Source organism: Bactrocera neohumeralis, chromosome 2, assembly GCF_024586455.1.
Source record: "Bactrocera neohumeralis isolate Rockhampton chromosome 2, APGP_CSIRO_Bneo_wtdbg2-racon-allhic-juicebox.fasta_v2, whole genome shotgun sequence".
NCBI lineage: Eukaryota > Metazoa > Arthropoda > Insecta > Diptera > Tephritidae > Bactrocera > Bactrocera neohumeralis.
In genome coordinates this window covers 65,566,838-65,585,381 of record NC_065919.1, presented here as the reverse complement: position 1 = coordinate 65,585,381, position 18,544 = coordinate 65,566,838, and the positions used below count along the sequence as shown (strand labels likewise).

Below are 18,544 nucleotides of genomic sequence, written 5' to 3'. Positions count from 1 at the left end.
CTGATAGAATTGCAGTCTGTCGACAGTTAAACATGATTTTTGCTCCCTCATGAACTCCATCTACCAATATAGTCTGGTAGTTCCCCAGCAATATCTGCTATCACATTCTCGTAATATAAAAGCGAAAGATGGAAACGATTTATCGAAACAAAAATATCTTAAAAAGCACCCAAAAACAAATAACATTAATTTTATCCGGCATCCTACATAATACCCATCCGGTATGTAGATGGATTACAGTCATGCAGTATCACACATCATTCTCAGGGGCTTGGTGAAATTACCAACACTCTTCGTATGGATATTACCTGAACTGAACTCCGATATACTAAACATATGTAGCTGCTACTTATAGCGGATCACATAAGGCACAAATAATCTCCGAATATACTTATTCTATCTTGTGTTTCTACTATGTTTTTCATTCAATTCAACTCATCCACTTTTTGAATCTACCGAACATCAGAAAATAACCACTGAACAGGATTAGAGTAAGCGCTATATCGACAACCAAAGCGGGAGAGGATAAAAGTTGTTGTTTTTATGTTTTTAAGAATTTAAATGTACAGTTGGACGACTGTGTTAGATTGTTATTCAAAGCATTCTGCCAATATGCGAGGGTTTCTTTGGCCCACAGTTAGCAGTTCTTGGTATAACAAGGGACCGGCGTTCTTAGCTGTCTAAATGGGATTCTTCGTGATTTTTGATACAATAGGTGCAACCGCAAGACCTGTTCCAACTTAAGCGTTTTGAAGTTCAGTGGGTTCGAATGCGGTATGATCATAATTGGTTCAATTTTCTCAATACGTTGTAGCCTTGAACAACCATATATGTACAATATATTATGCGGCCATCTTCACGGACACATACCGTATATAAAGTCTTGAAAACGAGTCATCAATAGACTTGATTGGGTGGCGGCATAAAGGTTGCATTTTTCTCGCGAGAATTAGTACATACTCTTAAGTAACAACTTACCTCGTAATTTCCTCGAGTAATTTACACGGATCTGCTGCATAGAATTTTACACCAAAATACAAATCATATGGATCTGACTTGGGTTTGAGTTGTCGTGATATACGAGACGCTGGATCCAGCCAATGCTAAAAAGAGACAAAAAGAGAAAAATTATAGTAATTTGAAGTAGGCGGTAAGTAGGTCAAAAAATTAAAAAAATATAAATAATGAATAGTATTAAGTTCCTTAAAGATTTTCAGCGCTGCTATGCACAAATTTTCATGATGAAAGTTCAAACCAATTAAAGTCTTACAAAGAAGCTCAAAGAACTGACGTAAAAACATACTCGCATATTCACACTTGATTTATTAAGCTTGCCACGAAGTGTGTAAAATTAAGAAGGAAATATGAAATATTTCTTATAAAGTATATATAATGAGCTACATCACTTGGTACAAAATACAGCTTTAACAAGAACTATAGCCCCTCGACCTTTCCAAGCGACAACACTTCGCTCTATGTGCTCTTGAAAATTTCCAAGAAGATCAGACATTTTTCAGCCACATTTTGTTAAGCGATGAGGCCCATTTCTGGCTCAATGGGTACGCAAACAAATAAAATGCCGCATTTAGGACGAAGAGCAACCTGAGGAGATTCAAGAGCTGCCATTAATTCCATAAAAGACAATGGTTTGGTGTGTTTGTGGGTCGGTGGAATTATCGGTACATTTCTTCAAAATGGATGCCTGTAACCGTTACTGACGACAGCTATATAGATGCGACTAATAGATGCCAAAATTAAAGCTCGTGATCTCAGCGACATTTGATTTCAACGAGACGGCGCCACTTCCCACACACCGCATCAATCAATGGACTTATTCAGAGAACACTGCGTGAAGCAGATAATTTGACGTTTTGGGTCAGTCGATTGGCTACCAAGATCATGTGTTATCACGGCGTTAGACTTTTTTCTGTTGGGATATGTAAAGTCTAAAGTCTTCGCGGACAATCCCGCTTCGATCTAGACCTTGGTGCAAAACATCACTCGTGTTATTCCCAGGTACCGGTCGAAATGCTCGAACTAGGCATCGTAAACGTAGCCGTGGCCAACAGTTAAAAGAGATAATCTTCAAGTATAAATTCCAAAGAATGTTCTTTCGAATGATAATATACATTTCCCATTAAATTTGAAGTTTCTGTTCGTTGTCTTTAAAAAAGTAGGGAACCTCGAAATATATGAATGAGCGGAGTGGCGAGCTGAGCCGATTTAGACATGTCGGTCAGTTCATCTGCATATAAGTATGCGAACTAGTCAAGAAGCTCCTCATTTGTTGGAACCACTGATATCGAATCAATATAACATAGAGCAGTCATACAAACTGACCGCTTGAAATCAAAGCAAAAATCCTGTTAAAAAATATGTCTTATATATTTTCGACGCTGAATCTTATTTCTTTCAAATTTTTGCTGTATAAACGCTATGCTCAGCTAAATTATAAGAAAGTTGCACTGTGAAGAACAGACTTCTGTGACCTTGCGAAAGTCAGTTCGAACTTTTGCCTGCAAACAATAATGAAGTAGTAAAACAAGCTTACGCACACATACCTATCTACACTGACTAATAAAATATTTATGTGCGAGCACATGGCACAACACACACCGGGAATCATAAACTACTTTGTTAGTGAGCTTATGCCCGCTCTATCCGCCATTTTATTGAAGCGAAAACTATATATGTATGTGTAATGGAGACTGCATAATATGAGCATAAAAGCGATTTAGCTGGGAAAAGGTTGCCGCTGGCGAAATGAACAGCGAAAAGCACCGTACAACATGCGATGTGGCAGGCAGCGCTGATTCAAAGTCACAGCGGAGGCAATAAACTTTGCATAAATATGTTTGTATCTATAAGTAAGATATATTAAACATGCATATGTGTGTGTGGCATGTGGCTGCTCGTAAAAACAAACTATGCGCGTGCAGCTGATTTGTGTGCAAAGGTAAGTGAAAAGCCTTCAAGGACAATGCTTTCTGGCTGCCAATACAACTCACACGGCGAAGAAGTTCGCGGCCGACTGACAGTCTGGCAAACTTTTTGCGCTGATGCACCCCATTGTGTGACAAGTTGCCATAAGCAGCGCTGTAACGGTAACTCTTGCGAAGTTACCGTGTACTTTTATGTGGGTGTGTGTGTATACCATATATGTATGGCGGCTCCGCAGGCAGCGCGAATATTCGCAAATTATACAGTTCCTCTGCCTGTGTGTGGCACATTTTCAAGGTCTCGCCGACTGCCTAACTGTCTCGCAGAGTTGTTATTGCACTGGTTTATGTGTGTGTACGTGGTAAAAGGGAAATGGAAAGTGAAATTTATTTTATAATTTCTCGCCAAGGGCAAACAGGTAAATGAAATTCAGTATACCGCACATAATATAAGAAAATATACAGTAAATGTATGGCTTTATAGGTGTATGTGTTTATATGTATATTTGCTGCTATTTTGCTTTCATTTTAGTGACAGCTTTTCACTTTGTACCATCATTACGGCTCAATGAATGCGCATGAAAACGAGGCACAAAATGAATTACGGCCTAAACGAGCGGCAAGTTGGCAATGCGACCCCCAAATGTATGCTACGATATATGAACGCTCAAGTAAAAGTATGTGCCAAATATTGTATAAATGTGTGCGCAGCAAAGTAGCTGACTTGGCTTGGAATTGACAGCACATAACTTCATACTTACAAACATTTCTCTCTAAATACATACATATAAACATATATCAGTATGTGTAGGCATCTATATATGTATATTGTATATAACTACCATCGCACTTTTACTTACCGTCTGATTCTCCTCGTCAATATATCGTATGCCGAAATATGAAGTTTCGATTAAATTAAGTCTGGCGAAAACAACATCCAACAACGCTTGGCCCGGTAAATCATCCTGCAAATAAACAAGCAGAAATATTATGTAAACAACTCAACGTCAAAAAGTATATGTATATGTGTATGTATGTTTATATTTATGCGTAATTTTATTAAGAAAAGAAAGCAGAAAAAATGAAATATTTTCCTCTAAGGTTTGTTTCGTTAGCCTTCTCACACCACTCCACTCCTCCATGCTGCAACCTCAAGGCAATGTCCGTCGTTAATCAATTGGAAAATTGTTTTTTTTTGTTTTTTGTTTTGGAGGGTTTTGGGAAATTTAAGCCAGCGAAAATTTACGATTTGTCAAGCTAATTTTGGTTTTGTATCAGCAGTGCTTTAAATATGCTTAGCGTGAGCGAATAGCATGCTGTTTTCAAGCAAAATTGGCATTTAGGAAATACATACAAACAAATACATAACTTAACTGACTATAGCTTAATAATATAATATTTAAATGTACCAATTAGCCTTAGACCAGTGCAAAAGCGGAAATATCAAAAGTGAAAGAAATTTATAGCAGATTGAAACCCATTGGAAACGAAAGATAACATAAGAAAACTGAAAAGAAAAAAATGTACAGTCGATCTGAATTCGGTAGAAGGAACTTTGAACTTTTAGGGATCAAAATCGATTTAACCGGATATCCGACAAAACTACGTGGCCCATAGAAAAAAGTTTTAAGTTTTCACATTACTTTTTACGTTATGTGAAAAAGGTGTTAACGTAAAAGTTGATAACCATTACACTACTTACAACTATGCCATATAACTTTTTTCTAAGGGCTCGTAGTTTTGCCGGTAAACGATTTAAAAATTCATAACCCTTAAAAATTCAAGTACCCCACACCTTTTTCTCTTTCCGATCTCAGCTAGCCCGTAAATTATTTTTCCTTTAATTTTTGTTAATTTATCTTTCGTTTCCAAGGGGTTCATATTAGTTAATTTTTTTTGCCTTCAAAAATGATGTGCCCTGGTCGATGTTAATAATTGAGTAATTAAAATTTAATTTTTAAGAGAAAAATTATATATAAAGTGGCTTCCAAAGTGCCGACATTGTGGAGAATGACACTGGCTCTACTAAATTTACTTTAAAATAGTCCAGCGCGAACTCCATAACACAATTTTTAGATCTTTTAGTTTTCAATTCCTCTTCAGCTCAACACAATGGTAGTGGCATAAAGCGCCTAATGCAATCGCTACTGAGGCGCCTTATATGAGTTTGCAGTCTTGACATTTTCTATTAATATTTTCTATACCTAAGTAATAGAGTTCTTACAAAGTTACAATCTTCTGCATTCGCAGTTTCAGTATTAGAACCTTTGAAATCTGCATTTTTTAGCAGAACTTGGCTGGCCGTGGTATTCTAATTCTCAAAATTAAGTGATTTTTGTAGTTAGCAATCTACAAAGCCATATAAGCTTATTGTAGAAACTTATTCTTCGCCTTTCTAAGAGCTCTCTTATAGATTAGTGACACCATTCACTCTGCAGAATTTGTTCAAATGGTTCAAATGGTTTTCGGTGCACTTCTGATAACACGCTCGATTGTACCTCTTATACTCGTATGTATGTATAAGAGTAAGAAGATTGTTTTTATATATTGAACAGGATATATTATAAGTTCAGCATGAAGTTTGTAGCACCCAGAATAAAACGTCGATGAAACGTCTATAACTGTGAATTTGCTGACTTTGCTTGGAACAACTTGAAAAGGAGTTATTGCGAGAAAAGTTAGAAGAATCGATTATTTCCAGAAATTGTGATTTAAGCAATAAACCAGACTCTCTTCAGGCTTTAGAAGCCAATATCGAATGTGCTATTCATAACATGCAATTTAGATTTAGTAGAAAAAATACTCGAAAATTGGGTTTATCGAACTCGTGCCTGCAAAAAAAGTCGAGGTGGAAGGAGTTTGTTTTTAAGAAATTTAATCACTCTTATTGCTTTTAAATATATATGTAAATATTGATCTATTGGTGATGAAAAAAGCTGCATCAGTCCATTGTCTTCCGCCGGATAAACACTTTTTTTTTTCGCGAAACAAATTTGTCATATTATTTTATGGTTGGCATTCAAAAACATTTTTGTCGATATTTCATTGCCAATTCGGCAGTTTTCTTATCTTATAAACACATTCTTGAAAAGAGAATGAAACTGAAAGAAACATATTAGATTTCGTGATTCATAACTGCAGAGGCCTCAGAATAAGTAAATTCCACTGTCAATAACTATACCTTCTTTGCTATCAGTTGGCATTTCTAGAGAAAAATGAAGATTGATGCTATAAAACCAAACAACCCCATAACTTAAGGATTAATGGATGAAGAACACATCAGCTTTTAAATATGTATATAAATATTGATCTATTGGTAGAATGGTGAAGTTTAATCTTACTCAGAAACAAAGTTAGCAAAGATTTAACCCCACCTCATAAATCAAAATAAAGAGTTAAGCGTACCTTTATTTGTGATATAAATGAGACAAATTTCTAACGGATCTAATTCTAGTTCTCGATAGATCTTAGTCTTTGGACATAAGGTTGAATTTGACAGTGGAGCTCAAGCTGAAATTCGCATTCATATAACATAGATCAAATATGGTGAAAGGCCTTACGGTAGGCAGCTTTAATCACCAACTCTTAAAGCAACGCCTTTGCAGACAGCATCCAGTTTGCTTCTTTTTTCCTTGGTCAAACACATCAATTTTTAATAAAATGAATACTCTTTCGTTAATACAAATTTCTTCTGATTTTTTTATAATAATAATAAATCTTATTATAAGTGATCCAAAACTATTTTTTTCTTCCAATTTGTTAATTCTTCATAATATCCAATCCATTAAATAATACTACTTTTTTTAAATGTTAGTTTTTTAGTTAAAACTAAAATTTGTGGAAAAACACACACGAAATGACCAAAAAATCATTAAAAAAATAAATTTCCACAAGACATATCACCACTATTATTTTATTTGCACATATTTTTCACCGCAGCAGCGACAGCTGTGCAAACAACACGGCGTATGAGCAACCAACAAACACACATAGAACCATAGAAACCTGCTGGCGGAGGGTTGCAGGGTCGCAGGACATTGCAAGTGCCATTTGAGTAAATAGCTGACATTGCCTTTTGTGACAGCCGGAAAAATTTGCGCCCGACGGCACACACGCAATGTGAGTAGCAACAAAAGTGAACAACAACTACACTTTCTAGGAGCAAACGGAAGCGAGCGAACAGCAACACGCAAGGCCAACACAATAACAATTGAAGCAGTTGTTGTTGTTGGATGTTTATAGTTGTGCGTCTGAGGAGTTTTCGGCGACATGCAAAAAATTAAGCGGCGATGGCATGCCAGACGGCACGGAGGGCCTGTGGCAATCATACTCGTATAATGAAAAGGACGGCAAAATAAAAATGCGTCATAAAATGGTATGCCCTCACACACTTGAACACTTATGTGTGCTTAGATGTGTGTATGTAGATGTTTATGGTTTTGTGCTTGCCACCAACAAAGGGGTAACCAAAGTCATTACTCACGACGGCGGTATTTTTTCTGGGGGTGTGTCCGCATGCTTGTTCAAAAATTTCTAAATTGCCTCAAATAGCTGAGCTGCATGTGTGGTAACTTCCATATGCAAAGGCATGTCTTTACACCCACCCACACACACACTTATATGTAGTATAGCAGGTCGTGCGTGTGGTCGTTGGTGGCACGCTTGTTACGCAATGGGCAGCTTTGAACAGCTTGAGGGTGTCTGCATAGTCAAACTTTATTTTTATTGTTACTCCTTGTTCCTGTTTTTTACTTTCTGTTTTCCATTGTTTTAGAAACACGCAACAACTGAGGGTTCATCGCCGCTTTGCAACTTTTAATAATTTGTCTCTGTTTGCGCTAAAGAGACACTAACAAATGTAGCAGCTTACCACATGACATTTCATCATTTGTCAAAACCTTTTAAGCATTCCATTCAACTGCTAAGCATGTTGGAATATCTACAAATTAGATAGTTTTAAACTATTTTAGTTTTAAAGTTTTGGAGGATTTTGTTTTGCTTGCTTTGAAGACTTTGGATGGGTATGTGACTTCGCTTAAAATTCGTGATTGCGCCTAATTGTAGGCAACAATTTGATTACATAAAACGTTAAGGGTTTGAGAATTGTACTAAGGCTCATAGCCTTCAATAATTTTAATCTTTAATGACAGCTATAATGTTATAAACTTCGCACGGTTATGTAGAATAAGGTTGGGCAGAATCATCAGCTCCGTCAAAATCGAGGATACCTCTCCAAGCCACTCGATACCAGACGAGGTTTTAGACATGGTGATTCTTTCATGCGTCTTCGTCAAAATAATGTGATACACACTGTTAATCTGAACGTGATAGCGATTAATATTGAGAAGATGCAACCATGAACTATATGTGCTCTACGAAGAGATGGATGTAGTAGTCAAGCTCACAACAATTAAACGAATGGTTAGGCTAATACTTTCACCATGCTTCCACCTGTTATTTCGTTGTTTTTAAGAAATATGAAATCGACTAAAGAAAATCAGCTTAAATAGAACTATTGAGGTTGTTGAAGAGACAAGGACAAAGAAATCTAGGTAAGCCCTCATTAGATGAAATCGACAATCAAATAAGCATACATTTCATCTAACGGTGGTATCAAAAGCAAAACTTGACAGTAACGGTGTCACAAGCTTTGTTTTGAAAGAAGTATGGAAGCCACACTAAACTGTTAATTTAGGTGAATGTAATGGTTGTTCTTATAACTCTTGCCAACAGGTGCTACTTCGGACTAAGTAGGCAATTGAGAAGTAAAGTGCTCTCTCGACGAACAAAAACAAAACTCTATAAGTTACTCATTATTCCCGTCCTGCTATATGGTGCAGAGGCATGGACGATGACAATATCTGATGAGGCGTTACGGGTTTTCGAAAGAAAGGTTTTGCGGAAGATTTATGGTCCTTTGCACGTTGGCCACGGCGAATATCGCATTCGATGGAACGTTAAGCTGTACGAGATATACGACGACATTGGCATAGTTTAGCGAATTAAAAGACAGCGGCGGCTGCGGTGCCTAGGAATAGACGAAAACACCACAGCTCTGTAAGTATTCGACGCAGCACCCGCCGGGGGAAGCAGAGGAAGAGGAAGGCCTCCACACCGTTGGAAGGACCAGGTGGAGAAGGACCTGGCTTCCCTTGGAATATCCAATTGGCTCCTCGTAGCAAAATGTAGAAACGACTGGCGCGCTGTTGTTTAGTCGGCTATCACCGCCTAAGCGTTGGCTTCGTCAATAAAGAAGAAAAAGAATGGTTGTTCATGAATAATTTGTGAATTTTTTTCGAACCAGAATCGACAGTTATCCTAATTTATCGCACCACTCAGAGCACCAAAGTGAGCCTCATCGTAGAAGATGATTTCCTGTAAAGCGTTTTCAGGTTGTTCACGTCTATTACGGAGGCTTCAGTCCTTAAGTGAGCACAATTTTGTATGGATGGCAGGCCAAATCCCGTCTCAAAATCTGCCAGTTTCTGGTTTGAGACAGTCCCAATTCTTGAGAACGTCTTGGAATCGACAAATTGCGGTCTTCGGCAACACTTGCGTGAACGGCAGCAATATTTTCATTACTTCGATAGGTTCTTTGTCTTATTGGGCACTTGAATATTATGTAAAGTAAATGTACGTACGAAATTTTCAACAGTTCGACGAATATCGAGCACAGATGAACGATTATTACGACCATAAAATGGCAAAAGCGCGCAAAAAGTTGTAGTAGTTGGAGAAAGATTATATTGATAATAAAATTTAATAATTTATAAACTTTGTACTTGCGTATATCTTTCCATCATGAAATTGCAAATATTCCTGGACAAAATGAAAAAAAATTACAGATCACGACATATAATATGCCCGAAACGTCACTTAGAAATGATATCATCTCTATTGGAAAATTCGGTAATTTAAGAAACTCCTCAAACCTATGGATAGTTATATATTTGAAGGATGTTGGCATAGTTAATCCGTTTCGATATGCTTAACGTAGTAGATTATAAACTCCTAGAACTTAAGGCTAAGGCAGACTAAAGTGCGATACTATATAAATATTTCAATAGAAAGGACAAGAAGAAATGCATCAAACATAAGACCAAAACATTTTTCTTAATACCAAAGACACTACAATAATAAATCAGCAAAACATAATTTGATCACAAATAACGTTAAAAAATTAAAAAGCAATTATTTCACAATTGAAAAGATCCCACAACGAAGTAATACTCCGTATTCATAACGTTTATAGTACATACCATACATATGTATTTCAATCGCCATGCCTCCAATCTTTTTTTTGAATAAAAATTGAAGTGAATAGTGAATAAAAGCTGAAGCCATAAAAGTTTTACAATATTTTTCATAGCATCCAAAATCCTACAAATTCAATTCATAAATATACAAAGTATATTGTTTTAGCAAAAGCCATCAAAATCACCACCTCACAGTTTCCACCAAAAAGCAATTAAATTTCGAACACCATAAAAAAATGCGTGAAAAGAATTTTGCCGAAACCTAAAACGTTTAATGACGAAAGTTTAGAATTTCACTGAATTATGACACAGACAATGGCGCCTGCATCCTGCGGCAATTGATGACAGTCAATTTCACTTTGTGGTGAACGGTGATTGTGAAAGTTGGACACAGAATTTTATTTTAAGCGAAATTTAGTGATAAAATATTGGCTTTTCTGCAGTTGATTGTGGCCACAGGCATTTTTGGTTTTCGGTATTTTTACTTTGTATTTGGAATTTGTCGAGGATTTGGGTTGCAGTTGGAAAAAGCATACAAAAAGTTATCTAAAAAAAACATATTTTAACAAATTTTATTTGTTTTTATTATTTGAATGTTTCTATTTGGGTCTAGGCTTCCTTCATGCGTTTTTATATTAAAAGTATTCCTGCCAAGTGCGCTAATCTTAAGCTTTAAGAGCATTTCGTTGGTCGTTGCTTTAAGTTTGTATCTAGTTGTGTAGTAGTTAAGCGTTCTTTGTCTTCTTATTGTTTGCGTTAAGTTTCGTTTTCGTCCAGTTAGCTAGAAACCGCAGTTTACGCTTAAACCAGGACAAGTACAGTTAGCCTGCATTTACTGTGCTGTTTCTGACTTTCATATTTCTCTTCTTCTAAAGAAAGACACACATATATTTTTTTTTGGCAAAAACATATACAAGAGACTACCCTGTAGGAAAAATTAACATTAAAGAGTTATATAAGAATCAAGCAGAGCTTGTGCAAATCGAAAAGTATTATTTCAGTGTTGCCCTTAAAAAAACGTACAAAGATTGTTCGCATGTTTTTATTTAAATATTCGCCAGCATTTAAGATTAGAAAGAAAGAAAAATTACCCATTTGAAGAACAACAAAGCGGCGGGGTCCGATAGATTGCCGGCCGAGCTATTCAAATACACCGGTGAAGAACTGATAAAGAGCACGCATCAACTTTTATGTAGAATATGGTCGGACAAAAGCATGCCCGATGATTGGAATGTGCTTTGCCCAATCCACAAAGAGAGAGACTCCAAAATATATGTCAACTACTCTGGGATAAGCCACTTCAACATCACTTATAAGGTTCTATCGAGCGAACTGTGTAAATATCATCAAACAAACAGTCGTCGCACTCGCGTCTTGGCTCCCACGTCATTGTTGACAGTGCTTACTTCGAAGTCGTAGATAATTTCGTCTATCTTTGAACCATCATTAACACCAACAAGAATGTCAGCTTCGAAATCCAACTACTTGGACTGAGTAAGCAATTAAAAAGTAAAGTCCTCTCTCGACGAACAAAGACCAAACGCTATAAGTCACTCATTATTCCCGTTCGGCTATATGGTACAGAGGCACGGACAAGGACAACATCGGATAAGTCGTTGCCACGAGTTTTCAAGAGAAAGATTCTACGGAAGATTTCTGGTCTTTCGCACATTGGCAACGGTGAATACCGCAGTCGAAAAAACGCTGAACTGTACGAGATATACATATGTACAATGTCATTGACATATAAGATATGATAACGCCAATTTCATAAAGTTTTCCTACAGGGCGCTTGCGGCCTTAAAGCGTCACTGCGGCTTTACCTTTGCATCACAACAAGTCGGTTAATCTAATACTTTTCTGCGCATAATTAAATTAAGACATCCAACGCCTGAGTGGCAACTACAAACACAATTCGCCGAAGCACAGTGTAGTGAAGAGAAGAAAGGCGGTCAATAGGCACCGCAGCAAAAAGCGCCGACAACAAAAGCAAACTAACAAACCAACTACTTTGGGTCAACAGCTTTGGCCACAGCACCATTTTCACAAGCAACACTTTGCGGCATAGAAAACGACATACAACACACAAAGGTATTTACTTGTATATCTGCTTCAGCTTAATCTTCCAGCTCATCAGCATCTTCATTTCCATTTCTATCATCGCCATTATAATCTTAATTTGCAACAATTGTGCTGAGTTCTTGAGCAGCGTTGAGGCTTTGCAAAGAGTTAAGGCATACTTTTTGTGGTTGTTGTTGTAATCGCGTTGAGTGCGGCAGTCTGCAGCCGTGTAATTGCGGACAGCCAGCATTAATATTTCCAACTTCATTTCGGGTGATTTATCGTGTTGGACGTTGGCGAAAAATGGACAAGATTGGTGGAAGGGAGGAGGCGGCGAAACGAAGGTTCGGCGAAATTGATTAATTATTTGCCATTTGCCATTTGTGGTTTCAGGCTTCGCATCTCCATAAAGATGTACAGACTTAAGTACATTACCCTAAATAGCCGGCTAAATGGGGTGCGGCCGGGACTTCAGGTGCCGAATGACTGGCAGTCTTCGTCGAACCCTTACAGCTGCCTGCTTGCCACTAATTCACTCATTCAGTCGCGGTAATGAACCGCAAAATTGCATTTACTTATAAGGATATAAGGATTAATTGAATCAATGAATTGTTTCTGTGCGCCAACTCGTCTATTTGTCTGTCCAATAATTTGGTTTTGTGTTTGCTTTAAGTTGGTTACCGACTTTTGTTGAGAACTTTCGTTGAAAGTGAAAGCAAGAAGCAAAAGTTGCGTATTCATAAGCGCATTTGGTTCTATTAGGCGGCTTTTATTAGTAAGAAGAGGAAGACAAAGGTTTAGTTTTCATTGCTGATGAGCTTAAGTTCGTTGCTTGAAGTTATTTTATTGGAGAAAAGAGGGGGGTAACATGACTACAAAGCACAATTTTATGGAGCAAAAGTAAGCCAAATTAAGCATTTTTAGTACTAAAAGCTTCAGGAAACACACTTATGTAAGTGAGTAAATATGTGGTATTCAAAAATAGTTTTTGTTAAAGACATCAGGCACTAAATTACGATTTTGAGTTTTAAAACTTGATTGGATTTGACTGCAAAACCAAAAAAATAAATGTTATAGATTAATATAATGAATATCAACCATCTTTTGTCTTCGATTTGGCAAAGTGTAGAGACAAACCAGCGAATGAGAATATCACAGAGCAATTGAAAAATTCCCGGCTAAAGGGTGATCCAAGTGGACGTATTTTTTCCAAACGCCTCTTTCTGACAGATCACGCATGCGTCGTGTCAAGCTGTCATGTTATTTTTGTTCAGTATTGTTTGACATTCCATCGTCGAAAGACTTTCGCCTGAAGAACGTTTGTATATCATTTAATTTTATTACGTACTTAAATTCACGTTCTGTGAAGAATGTTTTTCGTGCGCTTCGCTCAACTTATGGTCAACATAATCGTCCTACTGAGCGTACACCATCTACCATCTTAAGACCCAACATTCTTTATCGAATAGCCATGATAACCAACTTTTTGATACTTGAAATTGAGGCACGTAATTTCGGCGACATTTGGTTTCAACAAAACTGCGCAACTTACTACACATCGCAACAATCAATGGATATATTGATAAAACACTTCGGTGAGCAGATAATTTCACATTTTAGGACGGTTGATAGGCCACCAAGATCATGTGATATCACACCGTTAAACTTCTTTTCTGTGGGGATATGCAAAGTCTGAGATCTATGCGGGAAATCCAGCTTCGACTCAGACATTGGAGCAAAACATCACTCGTGTTATGCCCAGTTACCAGTCGAAATGCTCAAACGAGTAATCGAAAATTGGAATCAAAGTATGGAACTTTTGAGACGTTTGTAGAAAAATAAAGTGCTGTTTTCCCAAGACAATACACAGTGTCACAAGTCAGTAAAAACGATGACACAAATCCATGATTTGAGATTCGAATTGCTTCCTCATACTTTCTGTTCACCGATCTCATAACAATGCTCGCTGGGCAAAAATTGTCGTCGAGTGAAGAGGTGAACGCCGAAACTGAGGCCTATTTTGAAACAAAAGACAAATGGTACTACGAAAATGGTATTGAAAAGGTGGAGTGTCGCTAAAATCAGTATATGACCCTTGAAGAATACTATGTTGTATAAAAAAAACGAATTTTGCCAAAAAAAATGTGTTTTACTATGGTGGGCCGGAAACTTTTGACCTGTTAAAAGTAAAAACATTTAAACAACAACAACATTTTTAACACTTCTTCTGCTATAAAGACGAAAATTAAAACACCAAAAATCTTTGGTTCTCAGTCCAAACGTAATAGTCTGCCATGCAGGCAGTCGAATTTCTATCAATTTGATATACACTATTAAATTCCAGAATTTAGCAAATATGCGCCAGTCCAGTTCCCCCGCCGCAATCTAAATAAGCAACAGTAAATCTGATAAGCTAAAGTGCACTCACTCACAAATCTCCCACAAAGAATAAGCAACCTTGGTCGAGCATTAATAAAGAGCCATTGCCGCTCAGCCATAAACCACCGGCAGACGCCGAACGGAAAACAAACGGCTGCCTAGACACACACAAACCGCAACGTGGCAGCCCAAATAGGCGACGGCGGAGATCGCAGACATTCTGCTACGCCTCGTTGCTGTCTATCGCAAATCTACATATTCATTTAATATTGACACACGAAGATTGAATAGGAAAAGTGCAGCCGCACGAGCGTGAAGAAAAATATGCGCGCCATTGCAAGTGGCCAAAAGTGGGAGAGAAGTACCTACATATGTATATCTATAGGAATATATGTATGAAGTTATGTATGAAGAAGGTGAAGTTGGAGTGAGCCGGGGGCAGCTAAGCGCAATCTCATGCGACTCACGACGGCTTGGCTGTTGGCGAGCGCATTTGAAGCGTGTTGAATGGCGTTAGACAACATTTGATGCTATCTGGCATTGGCTGACTCCAGCTTGTCCGATTATACGTACATTTTTCCACACATTTATTTAGAAGAATATATTTATATAAGTATATGTATGTGAGTGTGGCAGTCCGATTGTCTGGTCGCATCGCCTACATTCTTAGCTCCGAACTGAGCGGCTTTGCGTCGCAGCTTTAAATGCCAACTGTCTGTCTGGATCTACGAGCGCGTATGTTTGTTTGTGTGCTATTTAAGCGCTGAGTATTGTTTCCTTACATGTGTGCGTGTATATGTATGTAAGTATGTATGATATATCTAATTGTTGCTTGCTTCATGCTTGCGCGTGTGTGTGTGCAGCTTACTTTTATGGGGTTTCACTTGCATTTTCGAAACCACACACACGGCTGGCCAGCCAAGATCCATGTCTTAAGACACGATTTACTGAAAGCGCTTTTGTTGGACGCGACCAGACGGCTGGCGGGCGCTGCAGTTGGCGAGCTGGCGAGCTGGCAGACATGGCATGCCTCTATGCGGTTTCTAAGATGGCATTATGGGTTGTATTTATTGGAAATTGTTGTTGTTGTTATTTTTGTTGTTGTTGTTGCGCCTTCGTCTATTTCTTTGCTACTTTTATTATTGGGTCTTTTTGTTTTTGTATTTATTTTGTTGTTATTGTTGTTGTTGTTATGTTTTTGTTGCTGCTTTGTTGTTGTTTTTTGTTTTTGTTGCTGCGGCTTTAACTATTTTTTCTACTTTTATTATTGACTTTGTTGTTGTTGTTTTCATTATTTGGTTGTTGTTGCTGTTGCTGTTGTTCTTGTCTTTATGTTGTTATTACAACTATGGCTGCTGCCGCCTTTATTGTGCGCTATTGTTCTCGCTCTTGTTGCTTGTTGTTGTTGTTGTTGTCGAAGCTCGCTTGCAGCTGCAAATGCTCGTATTTATATTTGCGCTTATCCCCAAACATAAATAAAGAGCTCACCTTGATTCCTATAGAATTTGCACAAACATTTGACAGCTGCGCTAAGCCAAAGGCAAAGGCGACAGCGGCATTGGACAGCAAACGTAAAGGCGGAAGGCAAAACCAAAACAAAAACACGAAGCGTTATGCAGTACAACAACAAGCCCGGCAGTAAAGCACTGGGTGGATTAGGGCGCGTCCAGGTATATTGTAACTTAGATGCCACAGCAGCAGCAGCTTTAGAAATTGCTAAACTACTTTTGGATGAATGTAGCGATGTCTTCGAGATGTCTTGCGCTGGATTTGGCTTAAGCACACAGCAGGCACTTACAATGTTGCAGCTTCAAAGCCACACGTACATACATACCTATGCGCATGTTTGTAAAAATCCAACTACAACTATTTCATAAAGTATGTTGTTGAATATATTCCACCGCAGTCACGTTGTGGCATCTTTATGGCTTTGGCATATTGTTCAATGCGCATACGTTCTGTCACTCTTATCTCAATGCAGCATATTTGCGGTTTTCTATTGTGGCATGCAAAGCGCTTCATCTTCATCACGGCGCACTTACAGCTAGAGCCATCTGTCGAATGTCGTTTGCTGAGCCCTCCACCAAAGCTGACAGCTGGTCTTACGAGTGAGTGAATTATCTGACATTGGCGGTGATCAGTTGCCATTGCGAGCGCATTCAAATTTTTGATTGAATTGTTGCAAATTGTTTAGCAGTCATCGTTTTTCTTCGTACCTCCGCGGAAGTGACATGTTTGCGTTGTCTCGTAACTCACGGTGTTGCAAAGTGAAGCTGGACGCTTTTCGCCGCAGCTGACTTTCTAATTCAGTAGGGATCATTGACAAGACTTTATTTGTATAGTTTTAGAGCGAGTTGGGAGTTTTGGATGGCTGATTTTTACATAACTGTTCGTCCATCAAATCATTCCAGAATATGTAGTGAGACATTTTGGACAAATGAAATTATTAAATATTCCAACAGCAGACGACTCTCTCGCTAAATTCAATAACCTTAATTTTATTTTGTTTCACAGTATTGCAACTACTGTGTAAAAATCATAAGTTTTATCTTTAATCCAAAGCTATATATATGCAGTTGTGAATGAATTTCGGGCCATAAAAAATGAAATTCTATTATGGTAGAAAATTGCATCCAGAGACGTTTAATATACTATACATATGTAGATTACAGGCATTGACTATTGAGACTCGGGCTTTGAATAATTTTCGGTTTTTTTAGATTTTTAGTCGAAACACCAATACGCTATACGCGATTAGGGTTGTTAGTGCATATTTCTGGCCTTGTTTATGAACCAAAGCCTACTTGTCTGAATTACTAGTTTCTATACAATGAAATATACATACATACATATGCATTCCTATGTCAAGGTTTAAAAAATAATAATCTGTTGAAGAAAATACATATATTTTACAAACAAAATATGTTATATTTCTTGACTTATAAGCGAATATCCAAACCGGCAAAATACGAGCTAAAAAGGGTCACTTTACAAAATTGAGAATAAAGTTGGATGACGTCTCTTAGAGAAAAATAGACTATGAGGACTGATGAGATTGAAATAAAGATAAACACATTTGATAGTGAAAGTTTTCTAGCATACCTTATATTTTATGAAACGCCAACTTTTGTGGTCTCAAGAACAGTTAGAATAATGTTGAAGGGTGAACTTTAAGAACGAAATATTAGCTAATAATTTGGTATAGAGAAGAATTCATTAAACTTAACTTATCTTTTAAAGAACATTATAGAGCTGGTAAATATCGTTTTCCAACCAACTTAATAATTTATGGAAAAAATATTCACTCATTGGGAAAGCAGTCAAGGAAGATAAGGCGTCTTCATTTGAAATTAAAAACGAATGAATCAATCGAGATTAAATAACACACCATGTCTGGTATAAGTAATGATGGGTATACTGAAGAATTTTTACTAATTTTCCATTGACTGAATTAATTTATTAGCCAATCAATTTTATTTGGAACTTTCTGAATTTTATGGGTTAGTTTATATGGAAGATATCCATATGTCGTGGAAAGCTCTCTCCACGTTATAAAATATAAGAATCTCTGAGGCACCTATATCGTCAAAATTGACTATCCTGAAATAAAAGAAGAGCTCACTGAATCTCTCTAACTGCCACTGCAAAACGTTCAAGAGCAGCCGGATACATCCGAAGGGCAAGAAAATTGGGTGCCATTTGAATGAAAACCAGAAGGCGTAGAAAGACCTTACAAAAGAAGTCGTTTTTGCATCGGATAGCGATGGTGATGAAATATCGATCCATTATGGCAACTCTGAAAGTCAAAAACCATGTTGAATAGGAAGTAGGCCTGTTTGTAGTCCGATTTCGCCCATTTTCGCAATGTGCAATCGGAATATGAAAGAAAGGTCACGAGATAAATTTAGT

General features: G+C 37.5%; 2 protein-coding genes across 8 annotated transcripts in view; both read right to left on the bottom strand.

Moving 5' to 3' along the window:
- The window catches only part of LOC126750942 (odorant receptor 7a-like), a 249,900-nt gene that overhangs the window by 86,347 nt on the left and 145,009 nt on the right, over positions 1 to 18,544 (bottom strand). The gene's annotated exons all lie outside the window — the stretch shown is intronic.
- LOC126750922 (hornerin) overlaps positions 1 to 18,544 on the bottom strand; it is a 145,028-nt gene that overhangs the window by 97,159 nt on the left and 29,325 nt on the right. For all 7 annotated transcript variants that reach the window (XM_050460723.1, XM_050460774.1, XM_050460754.1 and 4 more), the window contains exons 2-3: positions 3,800 to 3,904; positions 979 to 1,103 (exon numbers count right to left, since the gene is read on the bottom strand). In XM_050460723.1, coding sequence (XP_050316680.1) covers positions 979 to 1,103; positions 3,800 to 3,904 — 230 coding nt within the window. The remainder of the gene's footprint in view (positions 1 to 978; positions 1,104 to 3,799; positions 3,905 to 18,544) is intronic.